The 17,271-nt window shown below is 43.5% G+C and overlaps 1 protein-coding gene across 2 annotated transcripts in view; it reads left to right on the top strand.

Annotated features, from left to right (window-relative positions):
* EIF5B (eukaryotic translation initiation factor 5B) overlaps positions 1–15,639 on the top strand; it is an 88,489-nt gene extending 72,850 nt beyond the window's left edge. For both annotated transcript variants that reach the window (XM_073590530.1, XM_073590529.1), the window contains 10 exons: positions 1,445–1,576; positions 2,317–2,499; positions 2,614–2,775; positions 3,135–3,266; positions 3,372–3,503; positions 5,196–5,272; positions 5,749–5,913; positions 9,465–9,603; positions 10,484–10,645; positions 14,921–15,639. In XM_073590530.1, the coding sequence (XP_073446631.1) occupies positions 1,445–1,576; positions 2,317–2,499; positions 2,614–2,775; positions 3,135–3,266; positions 3,372–3,503; positions 5,196–5,272; positions 5,749–5,913; positions 9,465–9,603; positions 10,484–10,645; positions 14,921–15,028 (1,392 nt within the window). In that variant the 3' untranslated portion in view covers positions 15,029–15,639. The remainder of the gene's footprint in view (positions 1–1,444; positions 1,577–2,316; positions 2,500–2,613; positions 2,776–3,134; positions 3,267–3,371; positions 3,504–5,195; positions 5,273–5,748; positions 5,914–9,464; positions 9,604–10,483; positions 10,646–14,920) is intronic.
* The last annotated feature ends 1,632 nt before the right edge of the window (positions 15,640–17,271 follow it).

Below are 17,271 nucleotides of genomic sequence, written 5' to 3'. Positions count from 1 at the left end.
CAAATCTTTATTCATTACATAGTGGAATGCGTTGTGAACAATAAAACATAAAAATGATCATTGTACATCAAAATTAATAACCCATGGAGGTCTGGATTTGGAATGATATTCAAAATCAAAGTGGAAAATCAAATTACAGGCTGATCAAACATCAGTGGAAATGCCTCAAGACAGGGAAATGATGTTCAGTAGTGTGTGTGGCCTCCACGTGCCTGTATGACCTCCCTACAAGGCCTGGGCATATTCCTGGTGAGGCGGCAGATGCTCTCATGCTCTCCTGAGGGATCTCCTCCCAGACCTGTATTAAAGCATCAGTCATCCTGGACAATCTGTGATGCAACGTGGTGTTGGTGGATGGAATGAGACATAATGTGCTCAACTGAATTCAGGACTAGGGAACAGGCAGGTCAGTGCATTGCATCAGTGCCTTCATCATGCAGGACCTGCTGACACTTCAGCCACATGAGGCCTAGCATTATCATGCATCAGAAAGAATCCAGGGCCACCCTCCATATGGTCTCACAAATGTGTCTGAGGATCTCATCCCAGCACCTAATGGCAGTCAAGGTTCCTCTGACTAGCACAGAGCCTCCCCACACCATTACTTGACCCACTGAAAAACTAGCCATGCTGGAGAATATTGAACAGCACAACATTCTCCACAGTGTCTCCACACTGTCACATTTGTCACATGTACTCATTGTGAACCTGCTCTCATCCGTGAAGAGCACAGGGCACCAGTGTCAAATGTGCCCCCCTCATGGAGTCTGTTTCTAACAGTTTGAGCAAACACATGGATGTTGGTGGCCTGCTGGAGGTCATTTTGCAGGGCTCTGGCACTGCTCCTCCTGTTCCTCCTTGCACAAATGAGGAGGTAGCGATACTGCTGCTGGGTTGTTGGCCTCTTACGGCTCCCTTCACGTCTCCTGGTGTACTGGTCTGTCTCCTGGTATTTGCTCCATACTGTGAACACCGTGCTGACAGACACACTTACCCTTCTTGCCACATATTGTATTGATGTTCCATCCTGGATGAGCTGCACTACCTGAGCAACTTCCGTGGGTTGAATGGTAGACACCGTCTCAAGGTACTGTACTTCTAGGGGTGAAAGCAATGACAAAATGCAAAAGTGACCAAAACAACAGCCAAAAAGGATGAGATCAGAGAAATGGTCAGTGGTCACCCCCTGCAGAACCATTCCTTTATAGGAGTGTCTTGCTAATTGTCTTATTATTTTTACCTACTGTCTGTTCCATTTGCACAACAGCAGGAGAAATTGTTCAGTCAGTATTGCTACTGAACTGGAGAGGTTGATTTCACAGAAGTGTGATTGATGTGGCGTTACATTGTGTTGTTTAAGTGTTCCCTTTATTTTTTTGAGCAGTGTATTTTATGCCTTGAATTAGAAGACATGATTTCTGGTGACACAGATACTGTATTTCAGGTTGATAGGTTGTACGACTGGAAGAAAAGTCCAGAGACTGATGTGGCTGCTACTTTAAAAAAACAGAAAAAAAATACAAAGGATGAATTTGAAGAGCGCACCAAGGCCATTATTGTGGAATTTGCACAGCAGGTGAATAAAAAGGATTATTGATTAGAGACACAGTAACTTGTATTTATTATTATTTTTCTAATTATTACAAATTAAAAAAATGATCTGAGAGTTGTGATTTTAGTGGGACATTCTCTTTAAAATGGGTTAACGTAAAACTGGTTCAAACTTAAGCTACAGTATATGTTTAGCAGTTAGGTGAAACTTGCAGGGCTTCACCTGACAGGATATCTTTTCTAAAGGTATTCCCTCATAGAAATTTATAATTATTTGATGACTCTTCTTGTTGTGACAGCCCTTTATTTGACTTGACTTTGGGCCCATTTAGGCTAAGAATCTTGAACAAGCGTTCTTAGGAATGCCTATAATCGCTTGACGAACGAGCAAAATAATGCTTGATCGTCAGGTGAGATGATTTTTAAGCAAGCTTAAAAGAAATCGTTCTCAGCAGCACAGATGTATTATTCGCAAAGACCAATCAATTTAACTATTGTTCTGTGCTCATGTAAGTGTGCTTGGTCAATCTAACCAGGCTATTAGACAAGTGGCTTATAGCCATGGTCAGCCTGTTTAAATAGGCTCTTACTCCTTGGACATACCAGCAGTTGGTGTTAACATCAAGTCATTAGCATCAGATGTGCCAACATAATGAACCGGTAAGTTGGGTTGCTGGTTGTGTCATTTGACTTCATGAGTTATGGTTATTTTTTGTGTAATTAAGTTAAACTCTGGAGTAATTTGCAGTACTTGTTTTAATCCAGGGCCTGAATGCTGCCTTGTTTTATGAGAATAAAGATCCACGCACATTTGTGTCTTTGGTCCCAACCTCAGCTCATACTGGAGATGGCATGGGCAATCTGATCTCCCTCCTAGTGGATCTCACTCAGACTATGCTTAATAAAAGACTGGCCCATTCAGAAGAGCTGAGAGCTCAAGTAATGGAGGTAAGTTTTTGCTTTTTTTGTTTGCTTTTTTTTTTTTTTTAAACCACCTCCATTTGATCTTGTTTGTTGTATAAGATGTAACTTCTTTTTATACAAATGTAATATTTTCATTAGGTAAAGGCTCTTCCTGGCATGGGTACTACCATTGATGTGATCTTGATCAATGGACGCCTAAAAGAAGGAGATACTGTTATTGTTCCAGGTGTAGAAGGGCCAATTGTCACACAGATCAGAGGACTTTTGCTTCCTCCTCCAATGAAAGAATTGCGAGTAAAGGTAAGTGATTTATTGCAGTGTAGCCATTGCACTGTTAACACATGTTTGTGAAATTTGTCAGACTTGCTGTGTTTTGTTCATCCGGTCTCCCCAAAAAAATCAATAGTGCAATTTATGGAAGTAAATAAAGCCAATGAAAACTTCAGACTATTCCATAAAACATGTTCTTGTATAGCTCTGCTTCCGGAAAAGTAAGGTTTTAGTTGCAGGAGTGTGGCCTCAATATTTACTAGTGTCAGAATAATCCTAACATGTACACCACGTGTTTATAAATGACCCCGTAAGAACGGTCGGTCTCATCTTGGATAAAACTGAGATCGGTTCCGGATGGTTGATGACTCTTCCATTCATTGTTTCAGAATCAGTATGAAAAGCACAAAGAGGTGCTTGCTGCTCAGGGAGTGAAGATTTTGGGCAAAGACTTGGAGAAAACCTTGGCAGGTTTGCCACTTTTGGTTGCTCATAAAGACGATGAAATCCCAGTCCTGAGGGTAAGTTTCATTGTGTAAATGATCACATTTCCATTAGGCAACTTTCTGATTGTACCTTGTTTCTCAGAGCCAATGTTAAGAGCTATAACATGTGTCTTTTGTAAGGATGAGCTCATCCATGAGCTGAAGCAGACACTGAATGCGATCAAGTTGGAAGAGAAGGGAGTTTATGTGCAAGCATCCACTTTGGGCTCCTTGGAGGCTCTGCTTGAATTTCTGAAAACCTCAGAAGTGCCAGTAAGATTTCTATTTTGTACACGGTCTGTCATACCTATGTTGAGCAAAAAACCTCTTCTGTATATACAAATTACGGTCTAATCACGAAACCTGTACTCTGCAGGATTTCATTTTCTGTAGATACAGCGGACTCTGTTATGGTTTTATCCGTGCGTTATCTCATAAAAGGCATAATAGTTACAATGATTAATTTAAAGAGGTTATACCGAAACTAAATATTACCGGCGACACTTTAGTCTGTATCTTCACCACTTGACCCGTACTGTAACTCGATGGAGCGCTTGACATCTTCTGTGGACAGTCTCTTTTTCTCAAAATTCTTTTTATTGGAGGATTTATACAGTATAGGGGATAATGGGTCAGGAAAGCAATGAAGGGAAAGGAAGGTAACCAAACAAAGGAAAAGAGAAAAGGAGTTAGAGAGGAAGAGGAGAATAGGGAAATGAAGATCATCTCAACATGGTTGCACCACAACACTTAACATACCAAGTGCAAAAACAGCATAAAATAAAGTATAGATTAAAAGAATTCTGGCAAAGTAATAAGACATCATATAAAGAGGCTTTTCTGGCTTGGAGAAAAAATTATGTTCCAAGAAGACTATTTGGAATTATATTTAGATAGTTATTCCTTAAAGCTAAGGATATTTCAAAGGCGTTATGAGAGAACATAATATCAATTAAGTCAGAAATAGAGGAAATATCCATTGATTTCGACAGTCTTTTTCAGTGCATTCCTACTAGACTCTAAACAATGCTGTCATGAGAACACATTGGAAAAAGTGATTACTAGTGATGAGTGGATATGCTCGAATAAAGTGTTATTTCAGTTTGCTTGGGTTCTATCAGAGTGTCTCCGTCGTGCTCGAATACTATGTTTGAGTCCCCGAGGCTGCATGTCTCGCGGCTGTTTGACAGCCACAACGCATACAGAGATTGCCTTTTTCTTATGCAATCCCTGCATTTGTTTCTGCTGTCACAGCCGTGAGACATGCATCTGCGGGGACTAGAACATACTATTCATACTATTCTTGCACACCGAATATCACATACCATAGAAGAAAAACAGGACAAAGGCACAGCTGTATGGCCTCGGGTTAATGAAGCTGCACACACTTCAGGGAATACGGGTGCCACTTCCAAGGAAAATAGGCTGTATATCCATAGAGAAGAAAGCGGATAGGCACAATCCGTCCCGTGCAAAAAATATCCTTTATTGTGGAATCATATTACCAACAGCTGGCAGCTAAAACGATGGAGCAAATACAGACACCGAATATACTCTTAGCATCTGAGCATTGTCTGATAACTCCTTATCCGAGCATGTCCGCTCATCACTAGTGATTAGCCTTCTGCACACGAGATGCTGTGTATTCCGGTTAGTCACAGTGCAGGAACCGTGCTGGGAACTGGAGACTATGGTGACTATGGTAAGTATATTAACAGCTGCCCTTTTTATAAAACAGTTATAAAGGGACTGTAAGTTAAACAGATTCATGGGTGTACTACTTTATTACTTCTTCATGGGACAGTGCCTTTTATTGACCATTTCATCTATTTCCTATGCCTTTTTTTTGGGTTCATGTGCTATCACAGGCTGCAGTTTACATGGTTTTGTACACGTCCCTTTGTAGGGGGCAGTTTTAGTTTAGTAGATTTTTCATCTGATATGTCCATTTTTTCATCCACACAGTATGCTGGAATTAATATTGGACCTGTACATAAAAAAGATGTCATGAAGGCCTCCGTTATGTTGGAGCATGATCCACAGTAAGTTTCGACGCATGTCTTGTGTACAGTTTCTAGAATGGGTGGGTGATACTTTGTTGGGAAATACATAAAGTTTATGTAAAATGTCATTAATTACAGTGTTAATTCTTATTTTTCTGCAATTATACAAAACTTATAAAATTCCTTAATTGTACTAAAACCACAGAAGCAGCAAAATTTGTCAGTCTCAAGTTTTCGTTGTGACTATACAATAGTATGTAATGGAATAGTTCACATGTGATCGGTTGGTTTGGAGGGAATCTTGTCAGGTTATGTTACCTATAGAGGAAAGGAGTAGTTATTAAGGCCTTTACGTTTTCTAGAGGGGAATCCCAAACTTTGGGACGCTTCTAGAAAGTAGAGTCCTGGCCACGTGTCTCACTATGAATGAGAATTGGTTTCTGTCCATTATTTTTGAGTTTACATAGTAGAACATTGAATCCGTCTTTTTTTTTTTTTTTTTTCCTCCTCCACAGGTATGCTGTAATATTAGCCTTTGATGTAAGAATTGAAAGAGAAGCTCAAGAAATGGCTGACAGTTTAGGCGTGCGGATATTTAGTGCTGAAATTATCTATCACTTGTTTGATGCCTTCACCAAATATAGACAGGATTACAAGAAACAGAAGCAAGAAGAGTTCAAGTAAGTCCTCGAGGACCCCAATACTCAGCCGTTGCTACTGTAACTTGGTGTCTTACTTTATTTAGCAGTCTACTTCTTTCCACGGCTGATGTCATACCGCCAACTCGCTGACCAGTTTTACTTCAGTGAATAATATATATTGATTACACTAACAAGAATTGGGCTCTGCTCACTTCTAATTTTGTGGAAAGGTATAAAATAACTGTTACTTTTAATAGGTGTGAATGTCATACCTGTCTAATAGGAGGTTTCACGGGGGAAAAAATCTAAAGAAAAATATAATCTAGGGATATAAATCTAGGGAAAAAATATAGATCTGTATTGTTCAAATGAATTATGATGAATGTAGAAAAATGTAAAGTGGACCTGCCATCATGGGCTGCAGTATATAGCTCACAGAAGGCATGGGGCTGTGGTATATAGCTCACAGGAGGCATGGGGCCGCAGTATATAGATCACAGGAGGCATGGGGCTACAGTATATAGATTACAGGAGGCATGGGGCTGCGGTGTATAGATCACAGCAGGCATGGGGCTGCAGTATATAGATCACAGGAGGCATGGGGCTGTGGTATATAGATCACAGGAGGCATGGGGCTGTGGTATATAGATCACAGGAGGCATGGGGCTGTGGTATATAGATCTCAGGAGGCATGGGGCTGCGGTATATAGATCACAGGAGGCATGGGGCTGTGGTATATAGATCACAGGAGGCATGGGGATGCGGTATATAGATCACAGCAAGCACGGGGCTGCGGTATGTAGATCACAGCAAGCATGGGGCTGTGGTATATAGATCACAGGAGGCATGGGGCTGCGGTATATAGATCACAGGAGGCATGGGGCTGCAGTATATAGATCACAGGAGGCATGGGGCTGCGGTATGTAGATCACAGGAGGCATGGGGCTGCGGTATATAGATCACAGCAAGCATGGGGCTGCAGTATATAGATCACAGGAGGCATGGGGCTGCGGTATGTAGATCACAGGAGGCATGGGGCTGCAGTATATGGATCACAGGAGGCATGGGGCTGCGGTATGTAGATCACAGGAGGCATGGGGCTGCAGTATGTAGATCACAGGAGGCATGGGGCTGCGGTATGTAGATCACAGGAGGCATGGGGTTGCGGTATGTAGATCACAGCAGGCATGGGGCTGCGGTATATAGATCACAGGAGGCATGGGGCTGTGGTATATAGATCACAGGAGGCATGGGGCTGCGGTATGTAGATCACAGGAGGCATGGGGCTGCGGTATGTAGATCACAGGAGGCATGGGGCTGCGGTATATAGATCACAGGAGGCATGGGGCTGCGGTATATAGATCACAGGAGGCATGGGGCTGCGGTATATAGATCACAGCAAGCATGGGGCTGCAGTATATAGATCACAGGAGGCATGGGGCTGTGGTATGTAGATCACAGGAGGCATGGGGCTGCGGTATGTAGATCACAGGAGGCATGGGGCTGCGGTATGTAGATCACAGGAGGCATGGGGCTGCGGTATATAGATCACAGGAGGCATGGGGCTGCAGTATATAGATCACAGGAGGCATGGGGCTGCGGTATGTAGATCACAGGAGGCATGGAGCTGCGGTATATAGGTCACTGGAGGCATGGAGCTGCGGTATATAGATCACAGGAGGCATGGGGCTGCAGTATATAGATCACAGCAAGCATGGGGCTGCGGTATGTAGATCACAGGAGGCATGGGGCTGCGGTATGTAGATCACATGAGGCATGGGGCTGCGGTATATAGATCACAGGAGGCATGGGGCTGCGGTATGTAGATCACAGGAGGCATGGGGCTGCGGTATATAGATCACAGGAGGCATGGGGCTGCGGTATATAGATCACAGGAGGCATGGGGCTGCGGTATGTAGATCACAGGAGGCATGGAGCTGCGGTATATAGATCACAGGAGGCATGGAGCTGCGGTATATAGGTCACTGGAGGCATGGAGCTGCGGTATATAGATCACAGGAGGCATGGGGCTGCAGTATATAGATCACAGCAAGCATGGGGCTGCGGTATGTAGATCACATGAGGCATGGGGCTGTGGTATATAGATCACAGGAGGCATGGGTTTGCAGTATATAGATCACAGCAAGCATGGGGCTGCGGTATATAGATCACAGGAGGCATGGGGCTGTGGTATATAGATCACAGCAAGCATGGGGCTGCGGTATATAGATCACAGGAGGCATGGGGCTGCAGTATATAGATCACAGCAAGCATGGGGCTGCGGTATATAGATCACAGGAGGCATGGGGCTGTGGTATATAGATCACTGCAAGCATGGGGCTGCGGTATATAGATCACAGGAGGCATGGGGCTGCAGTATATAGATCACAGCAAGCATGGGGCTGCGGTATATAGATCACAGGAGGCATGGGGCTGTGGTATATAGATCACAGCAAGCATGGGGCTGCGGTATATAGATCACAGGAGGCATGGGGCTGTGGTATATAGATCACAGCAAGCATGGGGCTGCGGTATATAGATCACAGGAGGCATGGGGCTGCGGTATATAGATCACAGCAAGCATGGGGCTGCGGTATATAGATCACAGGAGGCATGGGGCTGTGGTATATAGATCACAGCAAGCATGGGGCTGTGGTATATAGATCACAGGAGGCATGGGGCTGCAGTATATAGATCACAGCAAGCATGGGGCTGCGGTATATAGATCACAGGAGGCATGGGGCTGCAGTATATAGATCACAGCAAGCATGGGGCTGCAGTATATAGATCACAGGAGGCATGGGGCTGTGGTATATAGATCACAGGAGGCATGGGGCTGCAGTATATAGATCACAGCAAGCATGGGGCTGCAGTATGTAGATCACAGGAGGCATGGAGCTGCGGTATATAGGTCACTGGAGGCATGGTGCTGCGGTATGTAGATCACAGGGGACACTGGGCTGGGGCTGCGGCATAGAAACCACAGGAGACATGGGGCTGCGCTGCGGTCTTCCTCTATGGGGTGGGAGTGCATTGGGCACTAACTCCGACTAAGCACTGGTTAGTGTGAGGACGTAATCTTGCATTGCACGTCCCAGAGCGTTCAGTGGTGAACACTGTGTGCTCGCAGAGTAAGAAGAAACTAAAGGGCCGTAAGCACTTGGATCTCAGCTGCCGGCCTGAGGAGTGTGCTCCCTGTGATTCTGTCATGTGGCTGGAGAAGTGCATCCTCACCCTGTGATACTACAAGTATTTGATTGCAGATGTTTACTGTACAGGCTTTGCCAATCCTGTGCCGGGCATCCCTATTGAGTTGACAAATTTAGTTATGAACAGCCTTCTGCGGTTTCCTTTGGACTGTAATGAATAGAAGCTATGGCTCAACGTTTTTAATAAAATTGAATTGCAAAAGTTATATTTTTTTTCTCAAAATAGTTTGATTTCAATAAGAGCCCCTTTTTAAACTGTTTTCTTGTGGCACAGTTAGCAGTTATGCATGCTTTGGATATTGCAACGGTGACTTTTTTATGTAAACTTAGATTTCTCAAACTTTCTATATCCACTTGTGTTTTCTTTTTTCCTTTTTTCAGACATATTGCTGTGTTCCCATGTAAAATGAGAATTCTTCCACAGTTCATCTTTAATTCTCGGGATCCCATTGTCATGGGAGTGATTGTGGAAGCTGGTCAGCTTAAGCAGGGAACACCCATATGTGTACCTAGTAAAAATGTAAGTCAACATTTTGGTCATTCATGTGAATGCTGTCATATGTGTATATCATCTATGAAATGCAAAGAAAATTACCTGAAAATTCTTATTTCTGATGCCTTTAATAATACTCTGCATACATCATGTGCCTAATTTCGATACTTGATTTTATGTATGTTACTACACAACATGCTGCCGTTTTTCTGAACCTTAGCTAAGTGTATGCCCTAAAAATTAGATACATTTGGTGCACACGCAAACTTGATATATTCTAATGACTCGGATAGATGAGCAATACTTTCCTTTCTTGCATGTCTTGGTATGTATGTGCAGATGTATTATCAGTACAGGTCACGTCATGATGCGGAAGTGTGAGGCACCGACATCCCCTTAAAATGGAATCTGTCACCATGTTTTTGGTACCCCATCTGAGAGCAGAAAAATGTAGGGGCAGAGACCCTGATTCCAACAATGTATCGCTTACCGGGTTGCTTGCTGTCATTTTGATATAATCTCTATATTATCTGCTGCAGATCTAGCAGTTATTAGAATGCTGCGCTCTGTGTAACCCCACCGCCGACCCCTGATTGGCAGCTTTCTGCCCATACACAATGTACACAAAATGCTGCCAATCACTGGTGGGGGCGGGGTAATACCGAGCTCATGAATATGCTTGACTACCTGGCAGCCGGTTTACTAGTCCTTTGAATGATAATGTCGTGCTGATAATTCACTGATTTTATCTAGTCTACACTAAGCAGCCCCAGTAAGGTACACATCACTGGTATCTGGGTCCATGCCTCTACATTTTGCTGCGCTCAAATTAGGTGGCAAATTCTGGTGACAAATTCTGTTTGGGTAGTCTGCTTTATAAAGTCAGTTTTTCCTTTTGTCTTTTTAGTTTGTTGATATTGGAATAGTTACCAGCATTGAGATTAACCACAAAACTGTAGATGCAGCAAAAAAGGGCCAAGAGGTCTGTGTGAAGATAGAACCTATCCCTGGGGAGTCTCCTAAGATGTTTGGAAGACATTTTGAGGCTACAGATTTCCTTGTTAGCAAGGTAAGTTATTAGGCTGGTAGTATTGTCATAGAATGCCAATTTTAAATACTGTTGGAAGCAACTTCAGTTTCTAAGATGATGGTCTACTCCTATTCCTGCAGGTCCCTCACATCCCTATTTAATTTAAACACATTTTTTTATCAGAATTATGAGGTAATTTGGGATGGCTAAACAATGGTGTTACCCAGTCATCTTAATGGGTTAATACCAAAATTAAGTTATTCCCGATCTGTAAGGAGCCCCCAACGAATTTTGGCCTGCTGAGCCCAATTTTAAGTGGAGCAGAGGAGTGCATGCTCGACCTATGAGCTATTCATTATCTATGCGTCTGCTAGAGAAAGCGGAGTATGCCCTCCTGGGATCTAGAGCCCCATTCTCAGTGGTCAGTAAGTTATCCCATATGCTTTGGGAATAAAATAATTTTTTAAGGCTGCTTCTAAACTGCACTGTATGTTCTCACATCGAAACTTATGTACATTGCCTTGCGAAATATTCAGCTCCCTGGAACTTTTCAACCCTTTCCCACATATCATGCTTCAAACATAAAGATACCAAATGTAACGTTTTGGTGAAGAATCAACAACAAGTGGGACACAATTGTGAAGTTGAATGAAATTTATTGGTTATTTAAAATTTTTGTGGAAATTCAAAAACTGTAAAGTGAGGCGTGCAATATTATTCGGCCCTTTTAACTTAATACTTTGTTGCGCCACCTTTTGCTGCGTTTGCAGCTGCAAGTCGCTTGGGGTATGTCTCTATCAGTTTTGTACATCGAGAGACTGAAATTCTTGCCCATTCTTCCTTGGAAAACAGCTCGAGCTCAGTGAGGTTTGATGGAGATCGTTTGTGAACAGCAGTTTTCAGCTCTTTCCACAGATTCTCGATTGGATTCAGCTCTGGACTTTGACTTGGCCATTCTAACACCTGGATACGTTTATTTGTGAACCATTTCATTATAGATTTGCTTTATGTTTGGGATCATTGTCTTGTTGGAAGACAAAACCCAGTCTCAGGTCTTTTGCAGACTCCAACAGGTTTTCTTCAAGAATGGTCCTGTATTTGGCTCCATCCATCTTCCCATCAATTTTAACCATCTTCCCTGTCCCTGCTCAAGAAAAGCAGGCCCAAACCATGATGCTGCCACCACCATGTTTGACAGTGGGGATGTTGTGTTCAGGGTGATGAGCTGTGTTGCCGTTACGCCAAACATATCGTTTGGCATTGTTTGATTTGGTTTCATCTGACCACAGCACCTTCTTCCACATGTTTGGTGTGTCTCCCAGGTGGCTTGTTGCAAACTTTAAACAACACTTTTTATGGATATCTTTGAGAAATGGCTTTCTTCTTGCCACTCTTCCATAAAGGCCAGAATTGTGCAATGTATGACTGATTGTTGTCCTATGAACAGACTGTCCCACCTCAGCTGTAGATCTCTGCAGTTCATCCAGAGTGATCATGGGCCTCTTGGCTCCATTTCTGATCAGTCTTCTCCTTGTTTAAGATGAAAGTTTAGAGGGACCGCCAGGTCTTGGTAGATTTGCAGTGGTATGATACCCCTTCCATTTCAATATGATCGCTTGCACAGTGCTCCTTGGGATGTTTAAAGTTTTGGAAATCATTTTGTATCCAAATCCGGCTTTAAACTTCTCCACAACAGTATCACAGACCTGCCTGTTGTGTTCTTTGGTCTTCATGATGCTCTCAGTGCTTCAAACAGAACCCTGAGACTATCACAGAGCAGGTGCATTTATATGCAGACTTGATTACACACAGGTGGATTATATTTAAGTAAAGGGGCCGAATGATATTGCACGTCCCACCTTTCAGTTTTTGAATTTCCACAAAAATTTAAAATAACCAATAAATTTCGTTCAACTTCACAATTGTGTCTCACTTGTTGTTGATTCTTCACCAAAAATTTACGTTTGGTATCTTTGTTTGAAGCATATGTGGGAAAAGGATGAAAAGTTCCAGGGGGCCGAATACTTTTGCAAGGCACTGTATCATAATCTGTGGTGTTTGAACTTCCAAAGTTCAAAAAGTATATATGTTTAACCCCTTACTGCCATTGAACGGAATAGTATGTACAATGGCAGTACCCCCGCTTTGATGAGGGCTCCGGCGGTGAGCCCGTATCAAAGCTGGGACATGTCAGCTGTTTTGAACAGCTGACATGTGCTTGCAATAGGCGCAGGTGGAACCGCGATCAACCCGCACCTATTAACTAGTTAAATGCCGCTGTCAAATGCTGACAGCGACATTTAAAGCGCACTTCCGGCCATCGGGCCGGAAATACGCACATCGTCAACCCCCGTCACGTGATCGGGGGTCATCAGTGTGTCGGCATAACAACCAGAGGTCTCCATGAGACCTCTATGGTTGTTGATGCCGGATTGCTATGAGTGCCACCCTGTGGTCGGCGCTCATAGCAATGCAGTAATTCTACTACATACAGGCGATCTGAGCATCGCCTGTATGTAGCAGAGGCGATGTCTCCCATGGAGGCTATCGAATCATGCCAAAAGTAAAAAAAAAAAAAAATAAATAAATAATTTTAAAAATATATAAAAGTTTAAATCACCCCCCTTTTGCCCCATTCAGAATAAAACAATAAAAAAACACACATACACATATTAGGTATCGCCGCGTTCAGAATCGCCTGATAAATCAATAAAAACAAAAATGGTTTAACCCGATCGCTAAACGGTGTAGCGAGAAACATAATCAAAACGCCAGAATAACGTTTTTTTGGTCGATGCAACATTGCATTAAAATGCAACAACGGGCGGTCAAAAAACCGTATCTGCGCAAAAGTGGTATCATTAAAAACATCAGCTCAGCACGCAAAAATAAGTAAGCCCCTCACCCAACCTGAGATCATGAAAAATGCTACGGGTCTCGGAAAATGGCACAATTTTTTTTTTTTTTTTTTAAGCAAACCTTGGATTTTTTTTTTTTCGCTAAGTAGATAAAAAAGAACCTAGACATGTTTGGTGTCTATGAACTCGTAATAACTTGGAGAATAATAATGGCATGTCAGTTTTAGCATTTAGTAAACCTAGCAAAAAAAGCCAAGCAAAAAACAAGTGTGGGATTGCACTTTTTTTTTGCAATTTCACCGTACTTGGAATTTTTTTTCCTGCTTTCAAGTACACAACATGCTAAAACCAATGGTGTCATTGAAAAGTAGGCTCCGTAGCTCAGCTCTGTGACGTCACACGCTGTCAGCTCAGTACAGCTCACTATCACTATCTGCCGAGCATCCTGGTCTCTGGCTCTGCCCGGCACCTCGATACACCTGCACCTCACACACAGCAGTGTGTCTGCACCATCATCCCAGCTGACTACTTACCGCGATCAGGACGGCACCTGCTCTTCTGCCAGAGTCAGGGTAAGCCTATATGTTTTGCAGCACTAGTCTGTTACAGTGCACCAGTGCTATTGCAGGCGTGTTTGATTCTTATCTCCTTCAGTCTCTTGGGAAGTGTTGGCTTTTTGTGAGACATTCACATTTGCGGTTCATTTACTTTCACTTCTACCCATATTGTGCCTTTGGAGCCCAATTTGTATGCAGTTTTGGAGTGCGGTACCTTCTTTTCACATTTATCTACGGTCTATTTTGACAGTTTGAGTACAGATTCTGTTTAGGTACCAGCAAGCCCGTCCCTTGTAGTGGTCAGCGCCCCGTCCCTTGTAGTGGTCAGCGCCAGTGTATTTTTTTGTGATTCAGAAAAGTACAACTCGTGCCGCAAAAAAAGCCCTCACATGGCCATATTGGCGGAAAAATAAAAAAGTTATGGCTCTGGAAATAAGGGGAGCAAAAACCGAAAACACAAGACTGAAAAAAGCTCCGGGGGTTAAAGAAAAAATATACGGTAACAGCCCAATAAAAGCCAAAGTGCACAGTTTTGGCTTCTGGTGGGTGACTGGAACTCTGGGAATACATTTGAGGTGTACACCAAATCTAAGCTATAGATATTCGGAAAGGGTATACCTATGCCCGAAGCTTAATTTTCTTCGCTTTATGCTCATTTTATTGTATTTATCTTGTAACAAATGAAAGAGGTACATTTTTTACTTTTGACTTGAACATGGACCACTAGTGAGGAGCAAGCGTCACCATAGTCTAGCTATTGAGTCTCAAGTAGAAAACACTTTTAGACTGCAATATTTATAGACTGTCTTAAACTACTTAAACTGGAGGTTGCTGTTGATTCTCGTGTAACGTTCTTCTCTCTTGTATTTTCCTAATGTTTTGCTTTGCTTTTATTCCAGATCACCCGGCAGTCGATTGATGCTTTAAAAAATTGGTTTAGAGATGAGATGCAGAAAACAGACTGGCAACTCATAGTCGAATTGAAAAAAGTGTTTGAAATCATTTAAGGCTTTTTATCAACTGTTGGAGACCAGAGGAATTCTAATTTGTAAAGAGGTGAAATGTTGCAAAGAGAATAACCAAGGATACTGAACCTGTGGTTTGGAAGAAGAAAATAAACGTAGTTTAAATTTGTTTTCCATGAGAAACCAAGAAATTTTACACTGGTTTGACAGTGCTCAATTTTACACATCCCCAGAGTTCCAGCGTGCCTGCCCACCCAAACACCACTCACATACTGGCTTCTGTTTTAAAAGGAAACAACTAGTCCCAATGTTTTATTGCAGGTTTTCGCTATTTTTTTACTTGTAAAATTGGCATTGCAGCGTCGACACTCTGCAGCATCTAAACTTGGATCTTCTGATGTAAAAAGAATGGATTAAAAAAATCACTATTTATGCATATTCCCTGCCCCAGCACTGTGTTTTTCCATTGTTCTTTTGATTTGTGCCTACATATTTTATAAAGATTAGCAGGAAAGCTTAACTCTGTATCTGCTTCTTGTTAATTGGTGATGTAAAGTGTACCGTGGGCAGCATTTCAGTGCTTGTACAGTTCCTGCCAACACTTCTCACTGTATTCATGACCTACAGAGCCAGAAATAAAGTACATGGGCTTATGTGTTGTCTTTGTCATTTTCTGTATTCTAGAGAGCCTTGCTGCCTTCACCACTTGACACTTGAAGATGCAAGTACTTAAATTAAAGACTTGTGATTTGGTTCTGAAAATTAACTACCAGAATTTTCTTGAGGAGCAGATGGGTCATCTTTAAAACTTGTCATACTAGCTTTACAAATACAAAAAGTATTTATCAAAATTGACAATTGTGAAACTTTTAGAATTGTATGTTGTTCCTCTGTTATTCCTCCCAGAAACTTATGAATAAACTGACAGATGGGTGTTCTCCTTAGGCCTGTTTCACACTTCCGTTTTTTGACGTCAGTCAAAATCCACCAATTTTAGAAAAAAACGGATCCTCCAGAAAAGGTGCGGATCCGTTTCCCCCCCCATAGACTTACATTAGTGGCGGATCTTGACTGACGGTCGTCCGTCCCACCCATTTTTTTACGGATCCGCCAAGATTTTAGCATCTCCCGGGCGGATGAGACGGACCCTGCAACGTTTTTTTCTCGTTCGCCTTATTGGGGGACACAGAGACCATGGGTGTATGCTACTGCCACTAGGAGGCTGACACTATGCACAAAAAAAAGTTAGCTCCTCCTCCGCAGTGTACACCCCACCGACCGGCAGGGAATTCCTCAGTTTAGCTTAGTGTCAGTAGGAGGTGGACACGGGTCTTTGATTAGACCCATATCTACCTCGATGTGCGTCGTTTCTTTTCAGGTTTTTCCGGAGGGATACAGAATGAATAGTCACATCTGTACTCCCACAAGGAGTCTGTGAGTACGGTGTGTACTGCCACCCCGTATCCTCGCAGATCTCCGTAGCAGGACCAGCAGCCTTCCAGGCGGACGCCAACACGAAGACGTGTCAGCGATTCAAGGGGTCCTTGTCAGTCTCCCACCCACTCGCCTACCAGAGCCTGTCGGTTGGACGAGACGCAGACACCCTTCAAGAACAAGGTACTTTATTCGACAGGATTCGGGCCCGGGACGGGTAAGTATTGGGCCCCATTTGCCTCCACAGAGGGCTCGGTTGCAGCGTTCCCCCTTGAGCAGGGATGCGGTAGTGCTGCGGACACCTGCGGCCATCCTGCGCCTACAGGCAGCCTCCGCTCTCTCTGCTACAGCCGTTTCCTTCTCCCCTGACAGTTTTCTTTATGGCATTCATGCTGCGGCACCTCCGCGTGACCCCGTGCTGACAGGCGGCCGCCGCTATTAATTTAGGCCCCGGCTTCAATTCGGGCCTACTTCAGCGTCGCGGCCACGCCTCCCGCCCCTTTCTTCTAAGCGGGCTTCTCTCCCGCCTGTTCCAGGCCCTCCCACCACCTCTCTCTCTTGCACCCCAGCCTGTTATTGGCCAGCGGGCGGTGCCTATTTCAGCCCGGTGGTTAGCTCTGCCCTTCTTCCCCTGGAAGCGCGCGTCTTCCTCGTTCCTCTCAGGCAGTCGCCATCTTCTCAGCCTGTCAGCCGGATATCTCTCTCTTGGCCTGTCAGCCAGATTGCGCTCTGACCTGTATCTGCAGACAAGTCGGATAGCATCGTCTCTGGGGACCCCGGACCGTGAGTAGCTCTGCACTGCAGACTGACACCCTTCTCTGCCCTCTGTCCCCCAACCTCCCGGCACTACC

The sequence above is a fragment of the Dendrobates tinctorius genome, unplaced genomic scaffold (assembly GCF_039654945.1).
Source record: "Dendrobates tinctorius isolate UK_male_01 unplaced genomic scaffold, ASM3965494v1 ptg000117l, whole genome shotgun sequence".
NCBI lineage: Eukaryota > Metazoa > Chordata > Amphibia > Anura > Dendrobatidae > Dendrobates > Dendrobates tinctorius.
Note: the sequence above shows the minus strand (reverse complement) of the source record. Positions and strands in the feature narration are given on the sequence as shown.